Source organism: Amblyomma americanum, chromosome 3, assembly GCF_052857255.1.
Source record: "Amblyomma americanum isolate KBUSLIRL-KWMA chromosome 3, ASM5285725v1, whole genome shotgun sequence".
NCBI lineage: Eukaryota > Metazoa > Arthropoda > Arachnida > Ixodida > Ixodidae > Amblyomma > Amblyomma americanum.
Window position 1 is genome coordinate 196,049,582 of NC_135499.1, and position 20,704 is coordinate 196,070,285.

Genomic DNA, 20,704 nt, shown 5'->3' on the forward strand with positions numbered 1-20,704 from the left:
GCCTGGAGCTGCCTGTATGCGTCACATATGAGTCTGTTTAGGGCTTGCCAAATCGAAGAGACCAACAGATAGCTGCTTTGTTAAAAATGCCCCACGTATAAAGGCACCTTTTCGCCTGTGGTACAAGAAACGCGGGGCGCGTAGCTTGCATGAGACGGTAATAAAACTGGGCATCGATGCGGGGCGCATGTGATGGATGGATGGAAGGTAGGAGCGTCCCCTTTGAAACGGGGTGGTGGCAGTTTGCCACGATGCTCAGCTTTTTTTCTTTATTTTTGTTTATCTGTGTTGTTAGATGTAATGAAAATCCGCCAGTTTCTTTAAATACGCCTTCCAACACATTTAACCTTATGTCACCTTATGTCAACCATGGTGGGCATACCGTGCCGCCATCTCTCGGCAGCGCCCGCGTGACGATGGAAAGGGAATCTCTTGCCTAGCGCTCTTGCTTTAGTGCGTCTCAGGCCGTTTAGTTCTCGCATTTATGGTTTGTGATCTGGTTTAGTGTCCATCTGATGCATTAAATCTAACTTTTCGGCAACAAAGCACCTCACCGAGAGAATTTCGCCCGCCGCTAAAACGGTGCAGCGTCCAACATCCCGCAGCTGTCATTAAGGTAATATGTTTGGCCTTTATTTGTTTATTTACTTACTACGTAGACACTGCGAACCATGGTTAGGCCACGACAAAAAAGGCACAATCATAGAAAAGCAGAATCAGCAAGAACACTGATCCGGAGTTCCCGGGTTCGAACCCGACCGCGGCGGCTGCGTTTTTATGGAGGAAAAACGCTAAGGCGCCCGTGTGCTGTGCGACGTCAGTGCACGTTAAAGATCCCCAGGTGGTCGAAATTTTTCCGGAGCCCTCCACTACGGCACCTCTTCTTCCTTTCTTCTTTCACTCCCTCCTTTATCCCTTCCCTTACGGCGCGGTTCGGGTGTCCAACGAAATATGAGACAGATACTGCGCCATTTCCTTTCCCAAAAAACCAATTATTGATTATTAACACTGATGATGCTACGACGATATTTAGAGCTTAGGGGTCACCAGCTACCTAAATCCCGCTGAAAAGAGTTTCGAAGTTCAAGGTGCAGAGCTGTGCAGAATGCATAGTCATAGCGATGTAGTATAAATGAAAAGCGGGACAGTCGGTTTCTGTTTGTGCCGGCGAATGCAACATCTTTCGACTGCGCCGTTGACTTAGTTTAGAGCAGGCGAGTAGGGTATAGTGGGGATGATATCAGGTCTTGGAAGACATAGAGGAATATTTAAATGCTTATACTGTGGAGGTGTCTTTCCGAGCGCTTTCCGATGAGCGAACGACTAAACGTCGTTTCCTTTGAGCGCTATTAAAAATAATTTCGCTTATAAAGAGGGTTGTACCGGGGCTCTGCGTAGCAGTAGGTTAAGCTTTCCCTAGTCTTGCAAAAAATTCTATGTTCTTCTAATTTGTAAATGCGCACATTAGAAGACACATTTAAAAATTAAGAACCCAGACTGTTCACTCCTGTTTGCACCAGTTAAGTACTTTTAATCAGTTGGAAGCTTCGCTCTGCAAGGTGTCATTTTGCAACCGCTCAAAGAAATAAGGGAGCAGGAATCATATGTTAGCGCATGGAATTACTTGGCTCCACAAAGGGTAGGATGTAGGCTGCAGTTTATAGCAGGCTTAATAATAAGAGATCGAAGTGATGCCAGGCGTTGGTCTCGTTGAGTTAGGGCATGATTTTTTTTTATCGCGTAGAAAAGCATACGCAGAACAGAGAAAAATGTTTAGTATAATAATACAACCTTTAATCACAAAGAGACAGAAAACAGTATCGTATTTTTAATGATTGTTGGCTTAAGACAGAGCGTCAACTTCATAAACAGAAAAGCATGTGAACGATGTAGAAAGCCGCGCTTTGATTATATCTAAAATTTTCGCGCACTTGAGGCAGAACGGATGCGTGACGGAGCTGGCGTTTCGCGCACTATAATTAACCTCGTGGAGGCTAGCAACAGTGTCAGGAAATTAATCCAGTTTTGACAGCAGTAAACCTTAAGGGGATCCTAGTAATTGAAGTGCGACGCATCAACATTTCTGAATAATGATGGCAAACTATACGTCTTGGTTGAACAGCGAAGAGCGGTAATAACGTCAGCGAGTTCACGCTAGAGACGGATGTGAGGAGGGGGTGGAGAGAGAGAAAGAGTGCAATGTGACGATGACGAGTGTGGTGAGGAGAGGGAAGATTTTTCCTCTCTGGTGATGCCGAGAGGGGGCGGCAACGTGTGTGTGTCGTCGCCCGTTGAGATTCCCGCGTGCGCGGCCCACGGCTCAGGCCTCAAAGGCCGTGTTGACGGTGGCGCACCCCGCGGCCTCCTTGTGGCGTCTCTCTCGCATCGCAGCGCTCCACGCGTGGCCCTTGAAGAAGTCTGCGCCGGGAAGATGAGAGAGGGATGGGCGTCAAACTCAAAAAGTGGCGCTTCAAGTTTCAGTAGGCGTTTTAATGAGTTTGCTCGAAGTTGACAGAAATTTAATATACAGTCAGTAGAACCTTATAACAGAAGATATCAAGGCACTGTCAGGAGCTTGTTGCGTGCATATGCGATGCAGCTCAGCCGCAGTTGCTGCCGCTGAAGGCCACATTGGTCGCGAGATGCACCTCTGTAGCCTAACCATATTTTGCCTTTTATCGAAATGTGACAGGGTCTATTTCAAATGCCTTCAGTGGTGATTTTTGCTAGTATCGATGCCACGTGTCTCGGCATGCTAACTTTGCGGATGGTCTGAGAGTTTTGCAACATTCATAAAAATATTTTTTTCATGCAGTTTTTCATTTTTTTTCTCGCAGTGAACTGAAGCTGTGGTCAACCGATTCTTGACCGAATTTGTGAAAATGTGAAGCAAAATGAGTTATCGTCTCTGCGTCTCATTCGAAAAGATAACGTAATCATTTGTCAAGAGGAAAGCTAGCCTTAAAAATGACAAAAGTATGCTTTTCGCTCATCGACGAGGGGTAACCGTTTGCTGCATGTTAATAAGGTACATGCTCTCTTTGAAATTCCTTCGTTCAGTACGTTAGACAGAAATCAGTGTTGGGAGGACACTTGAATCAAATCGTGTTGCATCAGCAGACGATTTGTGCTGCCTCCTGTCGTACGCATTATTTTCGCACTCAAAAACTTTTCTTTCTTCTGCTCATTCGTGGATAACCTATTTTCTGCAATAAAAGCTAAGGACAAAAGGAAGCCTGGGAATAAGAAGAGAGAAATACAGAAAATCAGGCTGTTACGAAGAGAAGCGAGACATTGAAAACAGGGCGATAAAAGGCAGTTAAAAGGGAAATGCAGGAAAATGAAACAAAAGGAACGTTTTAGAAGTTGCAGAACTGGCAAGGGAATGCTTACTTGTGTTTGGCTTCTTGACCAATTCTTCGAAGTAGGACATCACGCAGATCACAAAGTACACCTGGATGGATGGAGAGTCCCACATAAGGTGCTAAAGTCACAAAAACTTGTCGACCGTACTCTCGTTCGCAGCATGTCCGTGCTAGCCGACGTGTTCTTAAAAGAACACTCAGAGCAAGGTTAAACTTTTGTATCAGAAAAATCGACTGTATAGTTTTTATCGCGGCTAGTTTGATCTTTGTTCGGCACAAAAAGCGCATTTATTGCCGAAAAGTACGTATTTAAAAATTCACACTTTTTTCCACCACTTTATTGAAACTCATGACAAGACCGAGAATGGTTCCGTGATTATCGTCTGGAAGTGATTGTGGTTGGCCGAGCCTCAGGGATCGGCACAAAATTCTTCATTCTTCTTAAAACGCAGTGTGGTTGCTTTCTTGAAGGGACATCGAGGACAACTCTGAAAAACTTTTTTTTTTTGTTAGTAAGATCCGATAGTTCGGCATTTCGTGGCTTTGTTGCCGCTTATCCGACAGCGAAAGATGCACTTATTTCTAAGAGATTGGAATGCGAAGTTAAAATTCCCGGCGCTCTGATTCAAACTCTGGACTCTCTGATGACGATATAGCCGAAAAGTGACGTAAACTGACATAAGCATGGACTCCGTAATTACATGGCAGCGAGCGGTGCAGCCTAGCAGCCGCCGAAATGAAAACTACCAACGGCCGACATGAAAGCCTCTGTCAGCTGTCATCGCTTCGTTTGCGTTTGCACCAGCGTTGCGATGGATTGCGTTCCAGATCCCGACAACGAAGTTCTCACAAAGAACTGCGGCCTGCATTTCAGCGATCTCGGCCTCACACAGCGTGCGATGCTTTTGAGGGCTGAGGCTTTGGGTCTGGCAGGATAGTCTGAGCACAGAGGAGTCGGCAGCGTCGGTAGCAAGCCAGCCTACTGGTACGGCAGCTGTCACTGCCGAACCACCGTCACAACTGACGAGCAGAGACTGGTACGTACGGACATCTATAAATTCTGTAGTAATAGTCTTCGTAGCGCTGATTATGCTGCCCAGCGTCTTGGTCCGCTGACGAAGCGAACACGCCGAGCAGTGCGTTTGCTAACGAAGAGGCTCGTGCACCATTAGATAGCCACAGGTGTTCTCCTCCTCGCAGGTGCGTGCCACGGTGTGAACTTCGTCCGAGGAGCACTTGGAGGGACTCTTGGAGTTCCAGCTTCGCACTTGTAAATCAAGGCGCGTCAACAAGGAAACCACGCGGGAACGCGAAGCGCATACGGGAAGCACCAAGTTTTACCAACAAAAAAATGCCACTAGATTTTTCATACACTTTAAATAATGTCCCAGTCGTAAAAACAAATTCTGTAAAATACCTAGGGGTGACGCTATCAAGCAATCTGAGCTGGGAACAACATGTAAGTAGCATATGCAAGAAGGCCTAGGGAAAGTTGTATTTCATCAGAAGAAGATTACGCAATGCTCCTTCTGCTGTAAAACTTAATGCATACAAAACCCTCATGAGACCGTCCTTAGAGTACGCTAATATTATTTGGAGCCCCCACCAGAAATATTTAAGAGACAGATTAGAACGAATTCAGAACCTTGCAGTACGCTTTGTATACTCGAAATATTCCAGGCACTCCAGCATCTCTAGCCTACTAAAGAGTGTAGATCTACACAGCCTAGCTCAGCGTAGAGTGGTATCAAGACTGAAGTTATTGTACCTACTTTATCACGGACACTTCAACATAAAAAAAGAAGCATATCTTCAGGAACCATTTTACCACTCCTCAAGGACTAACAATACGAAAGCACTTCGTCAACCCATTAGCCACATTAATGTTCACAAATATTCCTTGTTTCCTTCAGCTATCCATTACTGGAATAAACTACCATCCACTGTTGCGAACTGCAGCACAGTAGAATCTTTCTTACAACATGTTAGTCACCTTGATCCAACATTCTCACCGTGATGCTTCTGTAATGATGAAACTGTATTGTGTATTTATTTGTGCAGATACCTGTCTCCCTTAATGAATCTGTCATTGTAATTTTTTGTGCCTTGTATCCACTCCTGCATGGGCCCGATAAGGGCCTGCAGTATTCGCAAATAAATAAATAAAAAACATACAGAAAATAAGCTGGCCGCTTGTTGCGCCGCCATTTTCTTTGGAGAGCATCCACCTCGCATTCGGGAGGTGCTGGGTTCGATCCCCGGTGCCGCCGTGTACCCACTGGCTTTATAATGGGTACAAGATTTCCCCCGGCCTGGTGCTCTGCTCTTCTGGGGTGAGATGCTTGGGAAAAGGGTCCTGGGCCAAACCGTTGACTTGACGGATCAGTGATAAGCTTCGCCGTCAAGCAACCCTAAATCCGCCTCGTGCGGTAGAAGCCCATTTGTGGCCCTTAAAAAAAATGGCCAGAAGTTGGCTTCTTTGGCTTCCAACATTGAGGATGACTTTGTTTCTGCCTTCCTCGTGTGATAAAAGTGCACTAGTGATTTCAGAAAAAAACCTATTTACTTCAATATCCAAACGCGTATCCTTCATGCACGTTTGTCAGCCTCCGAGATTCGCTCTGTGTTGCCAATTACCTCATCGCGCTTGTGCTTTCGAGATTGGCCTGTGGCAGCGATACCTGTACTTTAGCTCTTGTTCTTTGCTTCCTTTCAAGAGCTCTGTTTTCAGGTACTCTACGGATACAGGCCAAATTCATTTGCTCCTGAGTGTTCCTTTAACACGTGAGACTCGTACGTTTTTTACAGACTATGCTGCTGTATAAAACGCGAAAACATGCACTAGACGGAGTGCGTCCATAGCATTCGCTGGTGGCACACGGCTTGAAACAATTTAAACACATGGACTGAAAACACGCTGTGAGATTAAAGGGGCACTGATGAAAAATAGATGGTGGCCGTGCGTGTGTCGACAGGGCACAACAGTGTAAGCAGAAGGAGACCACTCTTGCCGAAAAACGGAGATTTTTGAGAGCTAGAAATGACCAAAACACGAAATACAGGCTTCGCTATCCTCGGCCGATTTTCCAAATAGAATGCATGCGCTGATACCGATTTTCCGCGCGGATCCCAGAGGCTACGTCACACTGCCATTCACTTCAAGAACGGAGACAACCCGTACTTCTCGGCTAGGGCGTGACGAGACTGAATCGAATGAAGGGAAGATCTTAAATTCCCATTTTCTCGGCAATAAACACGTCTTTTGCTACCGGAAAAAAAGTCAAAGTCAATATAGCCAGATGGAGCCAGAGAATTAATTTCTATTAGGAAGAATAAATGGGCTCAGTGTACCTTTAAGATAAAATTGATTGATATTGAGAGAAAATGATTCAGGTGAAATGCACCTCGCTCTGCTGCTATGTTGCTACGGAGCTGCTACTGACGATAAGCTACTTCGCGGACGATGGCTGACCTCTCCGGGATTTTTATCTTCTTTTCGTCAACATATCTAGGCTCGGTTGTTTTCCCATTACGGACTTCCAGGCGCATCGTTCAATCCTATAGTGGCTGTGGGAAGTCTTATCTCCGATTTTGTAAACAACGTCAACAAAGACGCCCTCGTCTCCACCGTCACCGTAGTCGCTGTTTGTTATTACAAAGAACAAAACTTTCACGCCTTGCACATGACTGTCGCAATACGGGCTGTGCCGCCTTGTGAACCGTTACAGTACATATTGCCCTGTACAAATACTCCTGTTTCTGATAGCTTCTACCCTGATAAGTCAGAACGGATGACTGCTCTCCTGTTCTGGGGATATTTGCCTAGTGCAGTCGGTGAGGATATATGAGTGGTAGCTTGTAGCGTTGCCTGTTTAATAATGATTTCACAAATTTGTGTAGTCAGCGCTTGCCTCATCGTCATCTTTTAGCTGGCACGTGTGTGAAATCGAAGGTTTGACGTCGAGAGTCGTTATGCGCATACAACGAGTACTTCTAAGCCTGCAATCTTATCACTGGTATGGGCCAACTATGCAAGAGTTTAGGTACAGGTAACTTGATTACCAAATGGAACACACTACCCGCACAGGGTTACTCCTTACGAATGAGTGAAGTCTAGATAAACGCTGTTCTAACCAGGCATGCCATATAATATGAGCATTGTGCTATGATGCTAAATTAGGCCGTAATTTTGAATCAACAATGCCGCGTAGCAATGCAAACAGATACTTTCATTAGACATATGGGTAACCTATTAACTCAATGCACAGGTTTTATAGTTTTAGAACAACTGAGATCGAATGTGATGTTTATTAATTTGTTTTTCTCAAACGCAACTCTAAGCATGTTGGCACAGTGCTGTGCGCGTGTGTTTTAATTCATCTAAAATGAACTAATCACGTGCACAACCTGGACACATTTCTTATTGTGTAAATAGTTTCTATATATTACTTCTCCCCCTATACTCTCTTCCTGTCCCCTCACCTCTTTCATTTCATTTCTCCATTCTGCCTGCTATCCTTTATTTCCGCTGCCCCAGCTCAGGTGCTTCAGTATCGATGGCAGATGCCGGAGCTAGCAAAAATCTTTTCCTTCCCTTTTACTATTATTTTAATAAAAAACACCACCACCACCACCACCACCACCACCACCACCACCACCACCACCACCACCACCACCACCACCACCACCACCACCACCACCACCTCCACCATATTGTGAAAGAATAGTTTCATTATGGGGATGTCATTACTAGGACTTTCCGTACATATCAGCATCTTGCTATGGACGGAAAACCGGGCGTTTAGATCGTGGAAGTGGTAGCAATGAGGGAAGAAACACATGTTTTCCTTGCCATGATGATGAAGAGGAATGCGCACAACCCAGCTCCGCCGGCGAACCATTCCGAGTAGCCATACCCGAAGTCCTCAGCACCACTTTGCGTCTGCGTAAAGATGCGAAACTCGGGTCATTTGGAACTCTTGTAAAACTGCCGCACAACTTAAAGCAATGTGTAAAAGGGAGGAGTGGTTACAACGAGCACGCAGTTCTGTTTGAGGTATCTAAGGTGATGGAGTTTTACCTCTGCAGGTCGGGTGCAGTATTGGACGCTTGGCGATGCGTATGAGTGTATGTTAACAGTTAATCCTCAATTTCATTTTTTCAAATATAGTTATTGTACGCATGATTTTCTGCGCATCTAACTTTTACCTATGAAGTTGTATTAATAAATGAAAACTAAAGCTTTCCCCCGTAGGCTACAAAAGCGTTTTTCAGGTCATCTTAAGCAGCTAAAAGATGCTCACGGATGCGCGCCTTTTCTAATTATTTGGTCCACTTTAACTTAATAAGTGATGGACACTTATCGTGGGGCAGCACTACAGCTCCCGGTGTCATTTTATTCACCATGCGGTAAGTCTGAGATGTATTTTTGCTCAAAAATTTATAAATAGAAAAGATAAACGATAATATTGTTACGACCGTAGGCTTGGACAAAGATGATGACGAAGTATGGTGCTTGTGTGTGCGGCGGACGAGGAGGATGAAGTGTATTCGGGCGCTGTACCTTGTTCTATGGCTCCCCTGCTGTCTCTTTCTGTATATATAATTCCCTTCTGTAAATATATATTTCTATCCGTTACATTATTGGTGGAGGCAGAGACTCTGTAGCGCTGGCATGCGCTACAAGCGTGCGATTACAAAAAAGATGTTTTCTCTTGCACCATTTAAAACCTCGTAATCATCTATAGAGTACACTTTGTATTAGTTTTTCCTCATTTGATAACAGACTTTGCGAGAAATATATACTCGCGGATTGTCTGAAAAGTTATTACAGTCCTTGGCGTGGCGGTCTTTATTCCTGTTTCTTCAATGATAAGGTTCCGCTTCTCTTTTCTTATAGATTATTTTATCGTGGTGTCTTTGTCCGCTCAATTCAGAAAATCGAGGAAAAACCTGGGGCGACGCTTAAGCTCTGCCTTTAAGAGTAGAACTCGACAGCGTTAATGGGTCCCGTTCACATTGCCTACTTCATAGATTCATGGATCGCGGGGAGGCCTCATACCACTCCTGGCGGAGTGGTGCGTCGGTTAGACGATGCGCCACTGCCCCACAAGTGGTTGCTGGGGCTCGTGCGACCCAGGTTGCTCTGCCCGCTCTCCCGTAAGGCTCCCTTGCGGTCTATGTAAGTGGTGACAACCTGCGATAGTCGGCCAACTGCCCACCCTGGCAGGTGGCTACTTTTTTATATTTTTCGCAGATTTTTCGCTAACGGTCGCCGCCGGCTTTTCGGCGGCACGGGACCTTTAACTCCATCGCGGTAAACTTGAGCAACCGGCGAAGTTGACTCCAAGTGTATCCTGTGTGTTGCACGTAATAATGAACACAACCCTATATGTGTGACGTAAGTAGGTGCCACTTAAGTATAGAACCTCGGGACAGACTTCTCTGCAGTCAGCTCCCACGTATAAAGCACTCTGCGGTAAATAAAGAGAAGAAAATGTGACCTGACAGAAACTTACAGCAGCAATTCCCAGCACCGCCATGCCAACGACGCAAAGCACGAGGTCTATGATGCCCGTCACTATCCACGGCAGCACGAGCTGAGCACGCTCCTGGGATTAAGGGAGATAGAGAAGCAGCAACGAAGGCATCGCTCGAATTCAAGAAAGATGTTTCCGATGAACACTCAAAATAATCGTTGTTCCGAAATTTCACGTATATTTATCCTTTTAGTTGCCATGCTTCTAACAGTTTCTTCCGCGGCAATTGCGAAACTGAGTCCGTTGGCTGGGACTTAAGTTTGGCTCAGCCAACCGCTGTCAGTGATCTGGGCAAGCCAGCTTCAGCCGTTGTCAACTGAGTGTAGCTGTGTCAAGCCCTTGAAAGTTGGCGGCCTTTGGCCGGCATAAACAATTATATGCTCGACACAGCGGGTTCCAATCCTGCATTTTTGGAGCATATAGAGCGGGGTGCAGGTATTTGTTAAGCCTTATAATGAATTTTTGCTTGTACCCCTTAACGGCACTGTTACTGCATTGTTCGTTCTGTTCACTGATGCTGAGAAGGTGACCTGCGCAGTTACGGCCTCTCTGACATTGTGACGTATGTGCTTGGACACACATTACGGACAAATTTAATCAAAATAAGAAACATATTTAGGTGAAGAGGAGGCTGTTGGGGTGAAGGTGTGTTATATAACTTGTATCCACTGAGAATGAACAAGCAAACCGCGACAGCCCCAAGACTGCTTTGAAGGACGGGAAATTCGCCCTCTGTGACCCCTTCTGTATACAACAGCGTATTCCAAGTTCATTTTTTGTCCGTTTATATCAAATCAGTCGATGCTCTTGACGCCACAATCACTCCGAGCACGTTATCAGCTCCTGGCACCACAGCGTCAATGACACTCTTCTTGTCCTCTTATCTACCGTTATCTCGGTCTGTGCAGAGCCGCCATGACAGGATTATTTTGGTGAGTCAAGCGCATGACGCGGCTTTCGAATTTTTCAACAACATGTGTTGTTCGACGTTCCTTGTGGCCGCCAAGAGAATAGGAGTGAGGATGCCTTTCGTGGTATTGATTGCTAGTCTGGAAAACTTTCGCTATCAGCGTTACCCAACGTACATTGTAGAACGACGATTCGCATGTGTTTCAGGGTTCCCCTAGAAACATGTTAGTGAATGGTTCGTGTAAACACAGACATCTCAGAGAAGCAAGGAGTGTTGAACGATCAGGAGGCTGGCACGTTTACAAGAACTATGCTTTGTCGGTTGGGCCTACTGGTACAAATGAACAGAAAATTACATGAATTAAAACAGAATGAAAGGCAGTGGAAGGTAACCAGTGCATAGACGCTAAGTGGTTACCACACTCCCAGTAACAATTTCTCAGGTCAGTTTATTTCTTCAACCTGATTTTGTTGACGCGTGAGACGGGGGGTCAAAAGGTGTTAAATAATTAAGCGGCAGGATAGTATAAACTTGAAAAAAAGGCAAACATGATTAGACAAATTAGACTGCGCGAGCATGTCATCGCGTAAGCACAGCCAATGCGCACGGGCCAAACTGCAGGCCAAACACATTATTACGTACTATTCGATAACGTGAATTTGGCAGACTGGGCAATCTTTTCATGAAGCAAAACTTTTTAAATCAATCAATCATACAGCAGCTAACCGCGCACTATATTTCTGTAAACGCGAAAGCTCTTAATCTCTTTTATGACTTTCTTCAAGTATACTGAAGTTCAATTAACACCGAATTAACGCATATTGGCTGAGCAAAAGCAGCGAAAAAAAAATTATGCACAATAAGAGGACCCACGCAAGGACGACGCAGGGTCCACTTCTTGTGTACGCGTTCTTTTTCGCTGGTTTTTCTCACTGAGTGAACATCATCTCAGGAAAATGGACTAAATTTACAAATTATTTTTAGCACACTTCTGAAACGAGTGGTAGTTTCGATGGAACTTACAATCTTTGCTCCCCAGATGAGAAGAATACAGGTTGTAGTTCTCAGGAGACAGTATATTCCGGGAAATAGAAACAGCATCGTGTTCACTAAAATAGAAGAAATGAAAGAAAATGCAAAATGAAAGAGGATTAAAGGTCAATAGCCTTTATGCATTGCAGCAAAAAAAAAATATTGCAAGATAAAGTATTATGCATTCATATATCTTACCATGGATGATTGCTACAAGAAATATTAGCTGACGACCAAAATAAACAAAAAAAGAGTAAGAAAGAACATGAAATAGGAAGATGAATCACACTGAAAAAATAGGTAGCAGCACGCATTACGATAAGCGTGCGTTGGCTTGATTAAATCAACAATGGAACCTCTGATTGACTTGTCACCATGAATAGCAGAGCATGCCTTTATATGACCCCATATCCGGCGTACTGCGGACGAATCGTTATCCGAGTTCAGTAGCATACCATAGTTTGAATGAGAGAGATACATTTTGCGGTCGACATATGTCGATTTCTAAAACTAATGCTGCCTGCATTTTTCCTCAAAAAACGGCTTCTGTAGCAATACAACTCGCCGCTACTCGCTTCTCACTGTGACTCGCTTGCATTCCGTGTGCAATTTTCATCTTCATCATCATCATCAGCGTGATTACGCCCACCGCAGGGCAAAGGCCTTTCCCGCGTCTCTCCGGTTAACCCTATCCTTTGCCAGCTGCGCCCATCGTATGTCCGCAACATCTTAATCTCATCCGCCCACCTAACTTTCTGCCGCTCCCTGCTACTCTTGCCTTCTCCTGGAATTCACTCCGGTACAGCCTTAAGGACCAGCGGTTATCTCTAATTCGTAGTACATGCCCTGCCCAAGCCTATTTCTTCCTCTTGATTTCGACTAGGATGTCATTAACCCGCGTTTGCTTCCTCGCCCACTCCGCCCACTTCCGGTATCTTAACCTTACACCTATCATTTTTCTTTCCATAGCTCTCTGCCTTGTCCTCAACTTAAGTTGAACCCTTTTCGTTAGCTTCCACGTTTCTGCCCCGTACCCGTAAGATACAGCTGTTGTATACTTTTCTGCCATCTTAAACCTCGTCAAACATAAATTACAAGGAGCGATGAACCCCATGCATAAGACGTAGTGTCCTTCCCCGGGACAGAGCCGCCTGTATACCACTGTTCGTGCTTATTGCGTAAAACACAGCGTGCCGTGTGCCGCAACCGCGCACGCAATTTGCTAGCTCGGGGGAAAACCGGAACACTGTGGCCACAATGAAATCGAGCACACGCCATGACAGATATGAGTCTGCATTGACCCACACGGTTCGAGGCATGACATATAGGGGAGAATGTGGAGTAGATGCGAATGCTGGTTACCCTTGACCGACCCTTGGTAGTCGGGGATGATGCGGCTGTCACTCGAAGCCACCATGATCCGCAAGAAGGCGCCCAAGGAGACGGCCACCGACAACGCCTGCGCACCGTTCACGAGAAGCGGTAAATCCCGAGCATTGCTGTAAATAAGTGCAGCATGGAGCCGGAACACAGAAGCCCAGAATACATGTCACTCGATGGAAGGCGACTAGGCAGAGCACTGTACTATAGTCAGTCATAGATTGTAGCAATAGTTGTTCGACATGTGTAGTCTGCTTTCGTTTATTTTTTTGAAATTTTGTTCGTTCATCTTGGATGCCTTGTACGCAAGCAGACCAGGACACGCAATAATATCTAAATAAGTTCTGGGGAAATCTCAGGGTGAAGAAAATGTTTTTGAAATGACAGTCTGAATTGCACACATTTGTACCCAGTTGGCGCAAAAAAAGAAAAAAGTGCCTACTTCCTGGACATCAAAATTCCTACTCGAGAAAAGACATTCCTCCTGGTCCGGAGACCGAATCCAGCACCATCGGTTTGCGCATTTTCGTCAAAATGATTCGACTAACACCTTGTTTCATCAAGCTTCCAATGCCTAACTTGTGGTATTAGTATCTGGTTATTTATTAAACAAAACAAAAAGGAAGGAAACCGTTTTTGGCGGCCGCGGCATCTGCCATCGGATACTGAAACTCCACAGCTGCGACGAGCGGAAATGAAGTTTAGGTTTATGTGGGTTTAACGTCCCAAAGCGACTCAGGCTATGAGGGACGCCGTAGTGAAGGGCTCCGGAAATTTCGACCACCCGAGGTTCTTGCCAGCGGAAATAAAGGGACAGCGAGTAGACAGGGAGATGAAATAAAAGAGGAGAACGACAGAGAGAAAGCAGTTCCTCTTGTTCGTGCTGTAGGGTTTTCTCGGTCACCAATTAGTGTCGCTTTTAGGCTGCATTACTTGGAAGCGCGGCCGCTCCATCGTAAATGTATAGTTCCGTAATCAGTGTCGGAACCAGGACGAAATCTCTCACAATATTAAGCTTATTTTCTAACAACGAAATGGTTTCCTTAGTGCTGTTAAGTAGAAGGTCGTTTTGTCTTCCATTAAGAAGCGCCAAATAGTACATTTCTTACTTCTCTGGAAATGTGCGTCATGTATGATATCTCGTTCACAGAGTGCTAAAAATATGTGCGAGGTGCAGACTAACACACATGAATCATGTCTGATTGACGTATATTTGTTCATCTGGGCCCCTTCATGCACAAAGCTTCTGTCTGCACAAGTGTATCGCGACATACAGAAAACAATGCGTGGTAAACGTCGTCTATCTATCGCGCTAAACACGCACTACGGTGCAAGAGGAAAAAATCCACGTCCTTGTGTTATCACTTGCCGCGGGGCGTGTAACGAAGGCAGCTTAGGCAGTCATTCGAGATCAAAACATCCCGGAAAAATGTAATCGAGAGAGACAGTCGTTCGTGTCATCTTGGACAATTTCCTTTTCACGAGCCTCAAGGGCCCCGCATTGGACGCCGCTCTCTTCAGGCACGGACGAAGGCGATAAAAGCATTTTCAGGTTTTATCATTTCTGATAAATGCCCACGTTTTTGCAGAGAGAAGAATCAGCTGACCGTCGTCACCACCACGTGAACACCGGTGTATTTCCCTCATGCCAGCTTCTCCCCGTATAGAACGTTTTGATAAAGTATTGCTCAGTTCGCTCTCGTTATGTGCACGACGTGCAGGGGGTGAGCCAAGGGAGCTGGTGTAGAGCGAGATGCTGTTACCAGTAGGGGTGCTTAGCAACTATCGGGTGTAGTTTTTTTATTGGTTTATGAGGAGTTTAACGTCCCAAAGCGACTCAGGCTATGAGGGACGCCGTAGTGAAGGGCTCCGGAATTCTCGACCGCCTGGGGTTCTTCAACGTGCCGTGACATCGCACAGTACATGGGCCTCTAGAATTTTGCCTCCATCTAGATTTGATCACCGCGGCCGGGGTTTAACCCGCGTTTTTCGTGTCAGCAGCCGAGCGCCATAACCACTGAGCCGCCGCGGCGGCCTTCTGGTATAATGCAACTGTAGGATAGGAGTAGGGACGGCGACATCCATAGAGGTGCGTGGCTGTAAAATCACAGCAACGATAATTTATTTCTAGATTCGTTACGCTGGAAAATAAATATAGTTAACCTTAGGCCACCGCGGTGGCTCAGTGGTTATGGCGTTCGGCTGCTGACCCGAAATAGGCGGGTTCGATCTCGGTCACGGCGGTCGAATTTCAAAGGATGCGAAATGCTAGAGGCCTGTGCACTGTGCGATGTCAGTGCACGTTAAAGAACCCCAGGTGGTCGAAATTTCCGGGGACCTTCACTACGGCGTCGCTCATAGCCTCAGTCGCTTTAGGACGTTACACTCCATGAACTAAACTAAACTGTAATTCACCTTACACGAACTGCGGTTAAAAAAATGCGAGGCCGTTTACTCGGTCAGGTTTACGAATATGTTTTACGAACTGTGTAGAAAGTCAGTCGTTTTAGACCTCCCATTTATCGCGGTTGCACCTGTCTTTACGATCCTCTGACAAGTTGGTGTTCAACAACAATGCTGCTGATGTTAATGCGAAGATGTTTGCCTCTGGCTTAATCAATGGTGGCTTTCACACAACCCGTGTCTATGCCAGTGCCAGAGGCCAGCGCCTTCGAAACACGCACGCTGCCTCCGAAAATATAAAGCGAGAACCCTCTTGGAAACAATGTTTTCTAAACATTCTCGACACTCTAAGCGAAGCGCATAACGCTATCCATGGCCCGCTTCGCGGAATTTATCAGACATGCAAGGAAGAAGACGTGAAACGAAAGTGGCGATAACAGCGGGCAGTGTAAACAGCGAGAAACAATGGAGGGACTGAAATCACGCCTCACTTCACTACAAACATGCAGCGCTACGCGAATCACGGCTGATGTCAGCTGTCACGGCCCAAAATACGGTCCGGGATCGGGCGGTACCTTTGCACTAGCAAGTCGAGACGACCAAACGATACGACACCTCCGACACTGACCATTCGGTCTTTGCCTTTGAAAAACTGCGTGCATTCGATGTCTGATAAGGTGATGCCGGCTGTAGCTACAATAGTGCTGCGCGCTTTTAAGTGAGGCGCATTACAGACGGGTGGAGAAGTGTTCACTATCCGCTTCGGTGCGATAAAAGCGAGTTCAGAGGCCTGGTTTTCGTCCGAGTGCTTCGCGTTTTTGCAAGCTGTCACGGTGAAGTTTTCAGCCTTTGGTCACTGAGTTGGTAATATTTATTTCTCACTGGAAAGATTCACTAGCATCGCTTGAGAACGCGCAGACACCAGCGCGAAAGCTTGATAGGCTTAGCGCTGGCTTTTTTTTTAACGTTGCATTCTTTGTGACTAGACGCAGGAGCCCGAAGCCCAACGGAAGGTATAAATTAAGTTACCCGTGAAACTGGGTTAATGGTGCGGCATCACTGTCCTCGGCAATCTTTTTATTGCATTTGATATGACCAGAATGCTCCGCTTCTAATGCTAATGAACAGGAACCATGCGGGAAAAGAGTAGCCATCAAGACACTGTACAGAAGGACCGTGGGTATGCGTCATCGCTTTTGATGCAACCACAACTACAACAAGCGCAGAATTTTAAATCAACGCACTACGATGCTTGGCGCTCTGAACTAAGCAGAACGGGATTCTTGTGCCGGAACAGATTGGAAACCGTTAGAAAAATTTGACAGTGACCCTCGCAGAGGTTTTGAAGTAAACCATGATTGGGGAAGCGCTGTGGAAGACATGGGTCAGGAAGCGCTGGGTAAGGTGAGGTAAGTATTGGAGGAAACCTACGTCGATCATTCAACATCTGCACTTTTGCAAGTGTTAATTGCGAGGATCTGCAAGAGCTCTCACGTTCCTGTGTTTTCACTTTTGGGAAACATTTCAAGCATTTAAACTTTGCGATTGAAGCACACGTATTATTGAAATGTAGTAGTCTCCTATAACACATTAAAGACAGTTTTGCCGCACTTCTTTTCTTGAAATGCTCTCCTCGCTTACCGCAACCGGACCACGGCCCTATAGATTTCTTTGCAGCACGCGCCGGGCGCGCCACCTGGCATGGATTCGCTAGACGCGACTAGACTGTTCTTGAAGGATTGCGGTCTCACGCGGCCTTTTGTGCAATGTTCGGGAGTGTTCTCGTCGACTTAAGTGCGTTATCTGGAAATCGTGAGGAGCCAAACCGCAAAACAGGATGGAACTGATGCAGGCGACAACACAGGGCGGTACTGACAACTGAGCATTTATTAAAAAAACAGCAGACCTCATATGGATCAGTCGCGTGTGTAATCTGGCACGCAATCGTAAAATGAAGATGAAGCATGACAAAGCAGTTCAATGGCAACCATGACGAAAACAATCGGTACGGCGAAGGGAAGGAAACCGAGCAAGGAGGACACAACAAACCTACGCAAAACCAAACAAAAACAGCCTAGTGAAACGCTGAGAGAAACGCTTATTCTTTTTGAAAAATAGATACAGAAGGCGTGCTGACACACTTATCTGACTCCGATCCCTGGATGGCAACAGCCTCGACAATTTCCCTTTCCAACTGCCCCTTTCTTCTTCCTATGATCTCTGTGCAGTTCAGATTAGGATAGCAGCCTTTACAACTGCGACAGTGAAGGGGCAGGGCAGGTCCTCCGGGCCTACTCAAGGAATGCGCATGCCCTTGCAAACGAATGTTTAAACATCTGGAAGTTTTTCCGATATAAAATCGGCCACAGCTGAGGGGAATCTTATGTCATGCTTCATCTTCATTTTCCGGTTGCTTGCCAGATTACACGCGCGACTGATCCATATAAGCTCTGCTGTGTTTTCAATAAATGTTCAATTGTCAGTACCGCCCTGTGTTGTCGCCTGCCTCAGTCCCGTCCTGTTTTGCGGTTTTGCTCCTCACGATGTCCTACAACCAAGTCCTTCTAAGTTATCTGGAAAGTTGTTAGTAATTTTTAAAAAGTGTAAGACCCACATTTGCAGGCATATTGAACTCCACGAGCACCATGTGCATGCGAATGCTGCTGCCGCCTACTTTCTGTCTTTCGCTCTGGCTACAAGATCGCCCAAACCAACATTTATGTTCCAGTTTTACGCCAGCCTGCTTGCTTGCTTGCGTGCCTGCCTTGACCACAGTGTGACAATACATTCTCGTCGTCGCTCGTGATCACACAGTGGTCTCTACTGCTGTTCGTCTGCTCGTTTGTTAGTGGCAGACATCTTCCATGGCCACGTAGCTCACAATGCGAATATGAAACGTACAGGGAGCTCCAATATGAAAGGGAACTGTGGGAATCGAGCAGAAGAGAGCCGATGCGAAACAGAAGCACACATTTTGCTGTTATTTCTGCATTGAAGTTTAAAATACCTGTCCTGAGGAAAAGTGCTGTTTAGAAAAAAGGTAAAGGCTTGCTTGTCACAAATACTTGTGTGGTAATAAATATTTGAACGTTCATAATGTGTCCTCTTTCATATTGGCGTTACCTGTACTCATAGCTGTCAGCTATTAGTTCAGAAATACATCGACTTCACAATCAACGCCACTAGAATAAACCTAATGCAATGAGCTTTCGAGATGCTCTTCCCGTGCTGATGACAATACCTAAGCGGCTGTCACGCAGGGAGCAATAATTTCTGCTGCTTTTAGAGGAACTCAGTTCTTTTGACTGACAGAACAGCTTTCATGTCGCCAAAGCTACCAGCGAAGTGTTTTATTGAACAGTGCTTGCTATGTACTGGTCGCCTTGCCGCTGAATTTTTATAATAGGAGACCCATGGGAGCTCAGTCGTCTTGTTGATGTTATAGTATACTAGTTATCATCCGTGCTTCCTGACGAACATCGTCAGTAGTGTAAGGAGTAAGGTACTCCGCCGAAGGGCGAAGCGTGCAGTTTTTTAAATGATAATCTTGGTTTGATCGCTGGCAGCTGGTATTGGGGCAGGATATTCCTTTCATGAAAGTGGTACAACACTTAGAAAAGATCTAGCTGACTGCAAGCGTTTCTTCACTGCTAGCTTGCATTGCCTACCGGTTATGTTAAAATTATGTCGGAAATGGTTTTCCCTAACATGTAATAGGGAATCATGTGGCTCTGAAATACGCCTTCTTGCACGGATTGAGGAGGCGCCAGGTTTACGTAAGCATACCGAAGCTACAGACTGTTGTACATTTTTCGAGAAGTGCCATTGTGAATTGCTTAAGTAGTTGCAGAAGTTGCAATCGAGAGCTCTTCTGTCTTTTTGTCCGTTTTACTGAACGCTTCTTCTCAAAGTACATATCCTAAGCAGAATTTATTTTGTCTTTGATAGCTGCCATCGTTTCCAAATATATAAAAATAAATAAATTCGTTAATACTAGCCATACGCGTTTCCCAGTTCTGCTTTCTTCCCTTCCATAACTTGTCCCCTTCGCATCAGTACCAAATCAGTGAGTGTACACAGAACAGAGCACTAACAACTCCAAGGCCGACAAAAACCTCCTGGCAAAATGTTAAACCGGACGACCACATGTTTCTTTCTTGACAGCTGTCTGATTCTGCGTTTTTTGCCGCTTTTGTGACAGTGTATCGAAAACTAGGTCGTAATTCTGCATTGCGTTCCTTAATTTACGACTTCATAATTTACTGCTAGGCACGTGTCAATATAAACCTTCTGAGTTATTCACGAAGACCTCCTAGTTGTGAGTAAAGGGTTGGTAAACTCAAACTAGAAGAGACATGTTTCCTACCAACGTAACGCTGCTTACCGCGCTGACATAGCCGATGATGGCGCAGGCGAACTGTGGCTTGACGAGTCCACCGAACGGCTTCACGGTCGCGAGCATGGCACACCGCGCCGCGCCCGTTGCTGGCTCTCCTACAGCACCACTGTCACGCCTGGCCCCGCGCCGAGAGTGCGTCGAATGGCACGAGCCCAGAAGCTTGTCGGCCACAAGCAGCGCACTGGCTTAATGCCTCCGATAAAACAAAGCGGTTCGCAGAATTAAGGGAAGGGTGACGACACGTTGGGAAAGGTCCGATTACGGAGTTTTCCCTCTGCGTATCCGTCTCGTCAGTTTCGTGCAGCACTATGGAAACTGGAGCCTCCGCACCTCTAATCAGGAAAGAGAACATACCTGACCCGTGTGCCAATCCGCGTCAGTGCGTAGACCTTGTCAGTGACATCTGCAACTATTTGCCTCCAATCAAACCAGGAATAGTACATATCTTATCATTCGCCTCCCATGTTTGTAGCGTATGAAAACTTTTTACACCGCGGAATTTTAGTGATCGCATCTGAACTGTGCTTGAAGCGTGGACTACTGTACGTCGCGTATAGCTAGGTTATATTCTAATGCGTGCTCGCCTCTCTCAGCTTCCTGTATGCTGCACAGCACTACGTAGATGGGGTATCGCCAGTAGCCGGCGGAGATGGGGGGCAACAACCGATGATTTCAT

General features: G+C 45.9%; 1 protein-coding gene across 2 annotated transcripts; it reads right to left on the bottom strand.

The window, feature by feature from the left end:
- Nucleotides 1–1,666: 1,666 nt before the first annotated feature.
- On the bottom strand, nt 1,667–20,277 carry LOC144123574 (uncharacterized). 2 transcript variants are annotated; one of them, XM_077656387.1, is made up of 7 exons: nt 19,996–20,277; nt 13,209–13,305; nt 11,838–11,923; nt 9,884–9,976; nt 8,218–8,307; nt 3,394–3,454; nt 1,667–2,418 (listed from the first exon to the last, which is right to left on the bottom strand). In XM_077656387.1, the coding sequence occupies exons 1-7, from the start codon at nt 20,089–20,091 to the stop codon at nt 2,321–2,323; spliced, it is 621 nt and encodes a 206-aa protein (XP_077512513.1). In that variant the 5' UTR covers nt 20,092–20,277; the 3' UTR covers nt 1,667–2,320. The 2 variants fall into 2 exon arrangements, with proteins under 2 accessions (XP_077512513.1, XP_077512514.1); XM_077656388.1 differs by having other exon boundaries at nt 1,684–2,418; nt 20,014–20,250.
- Between the last annotated feature and the right edge of the window lie 427 nt (nt 20,278–20,704).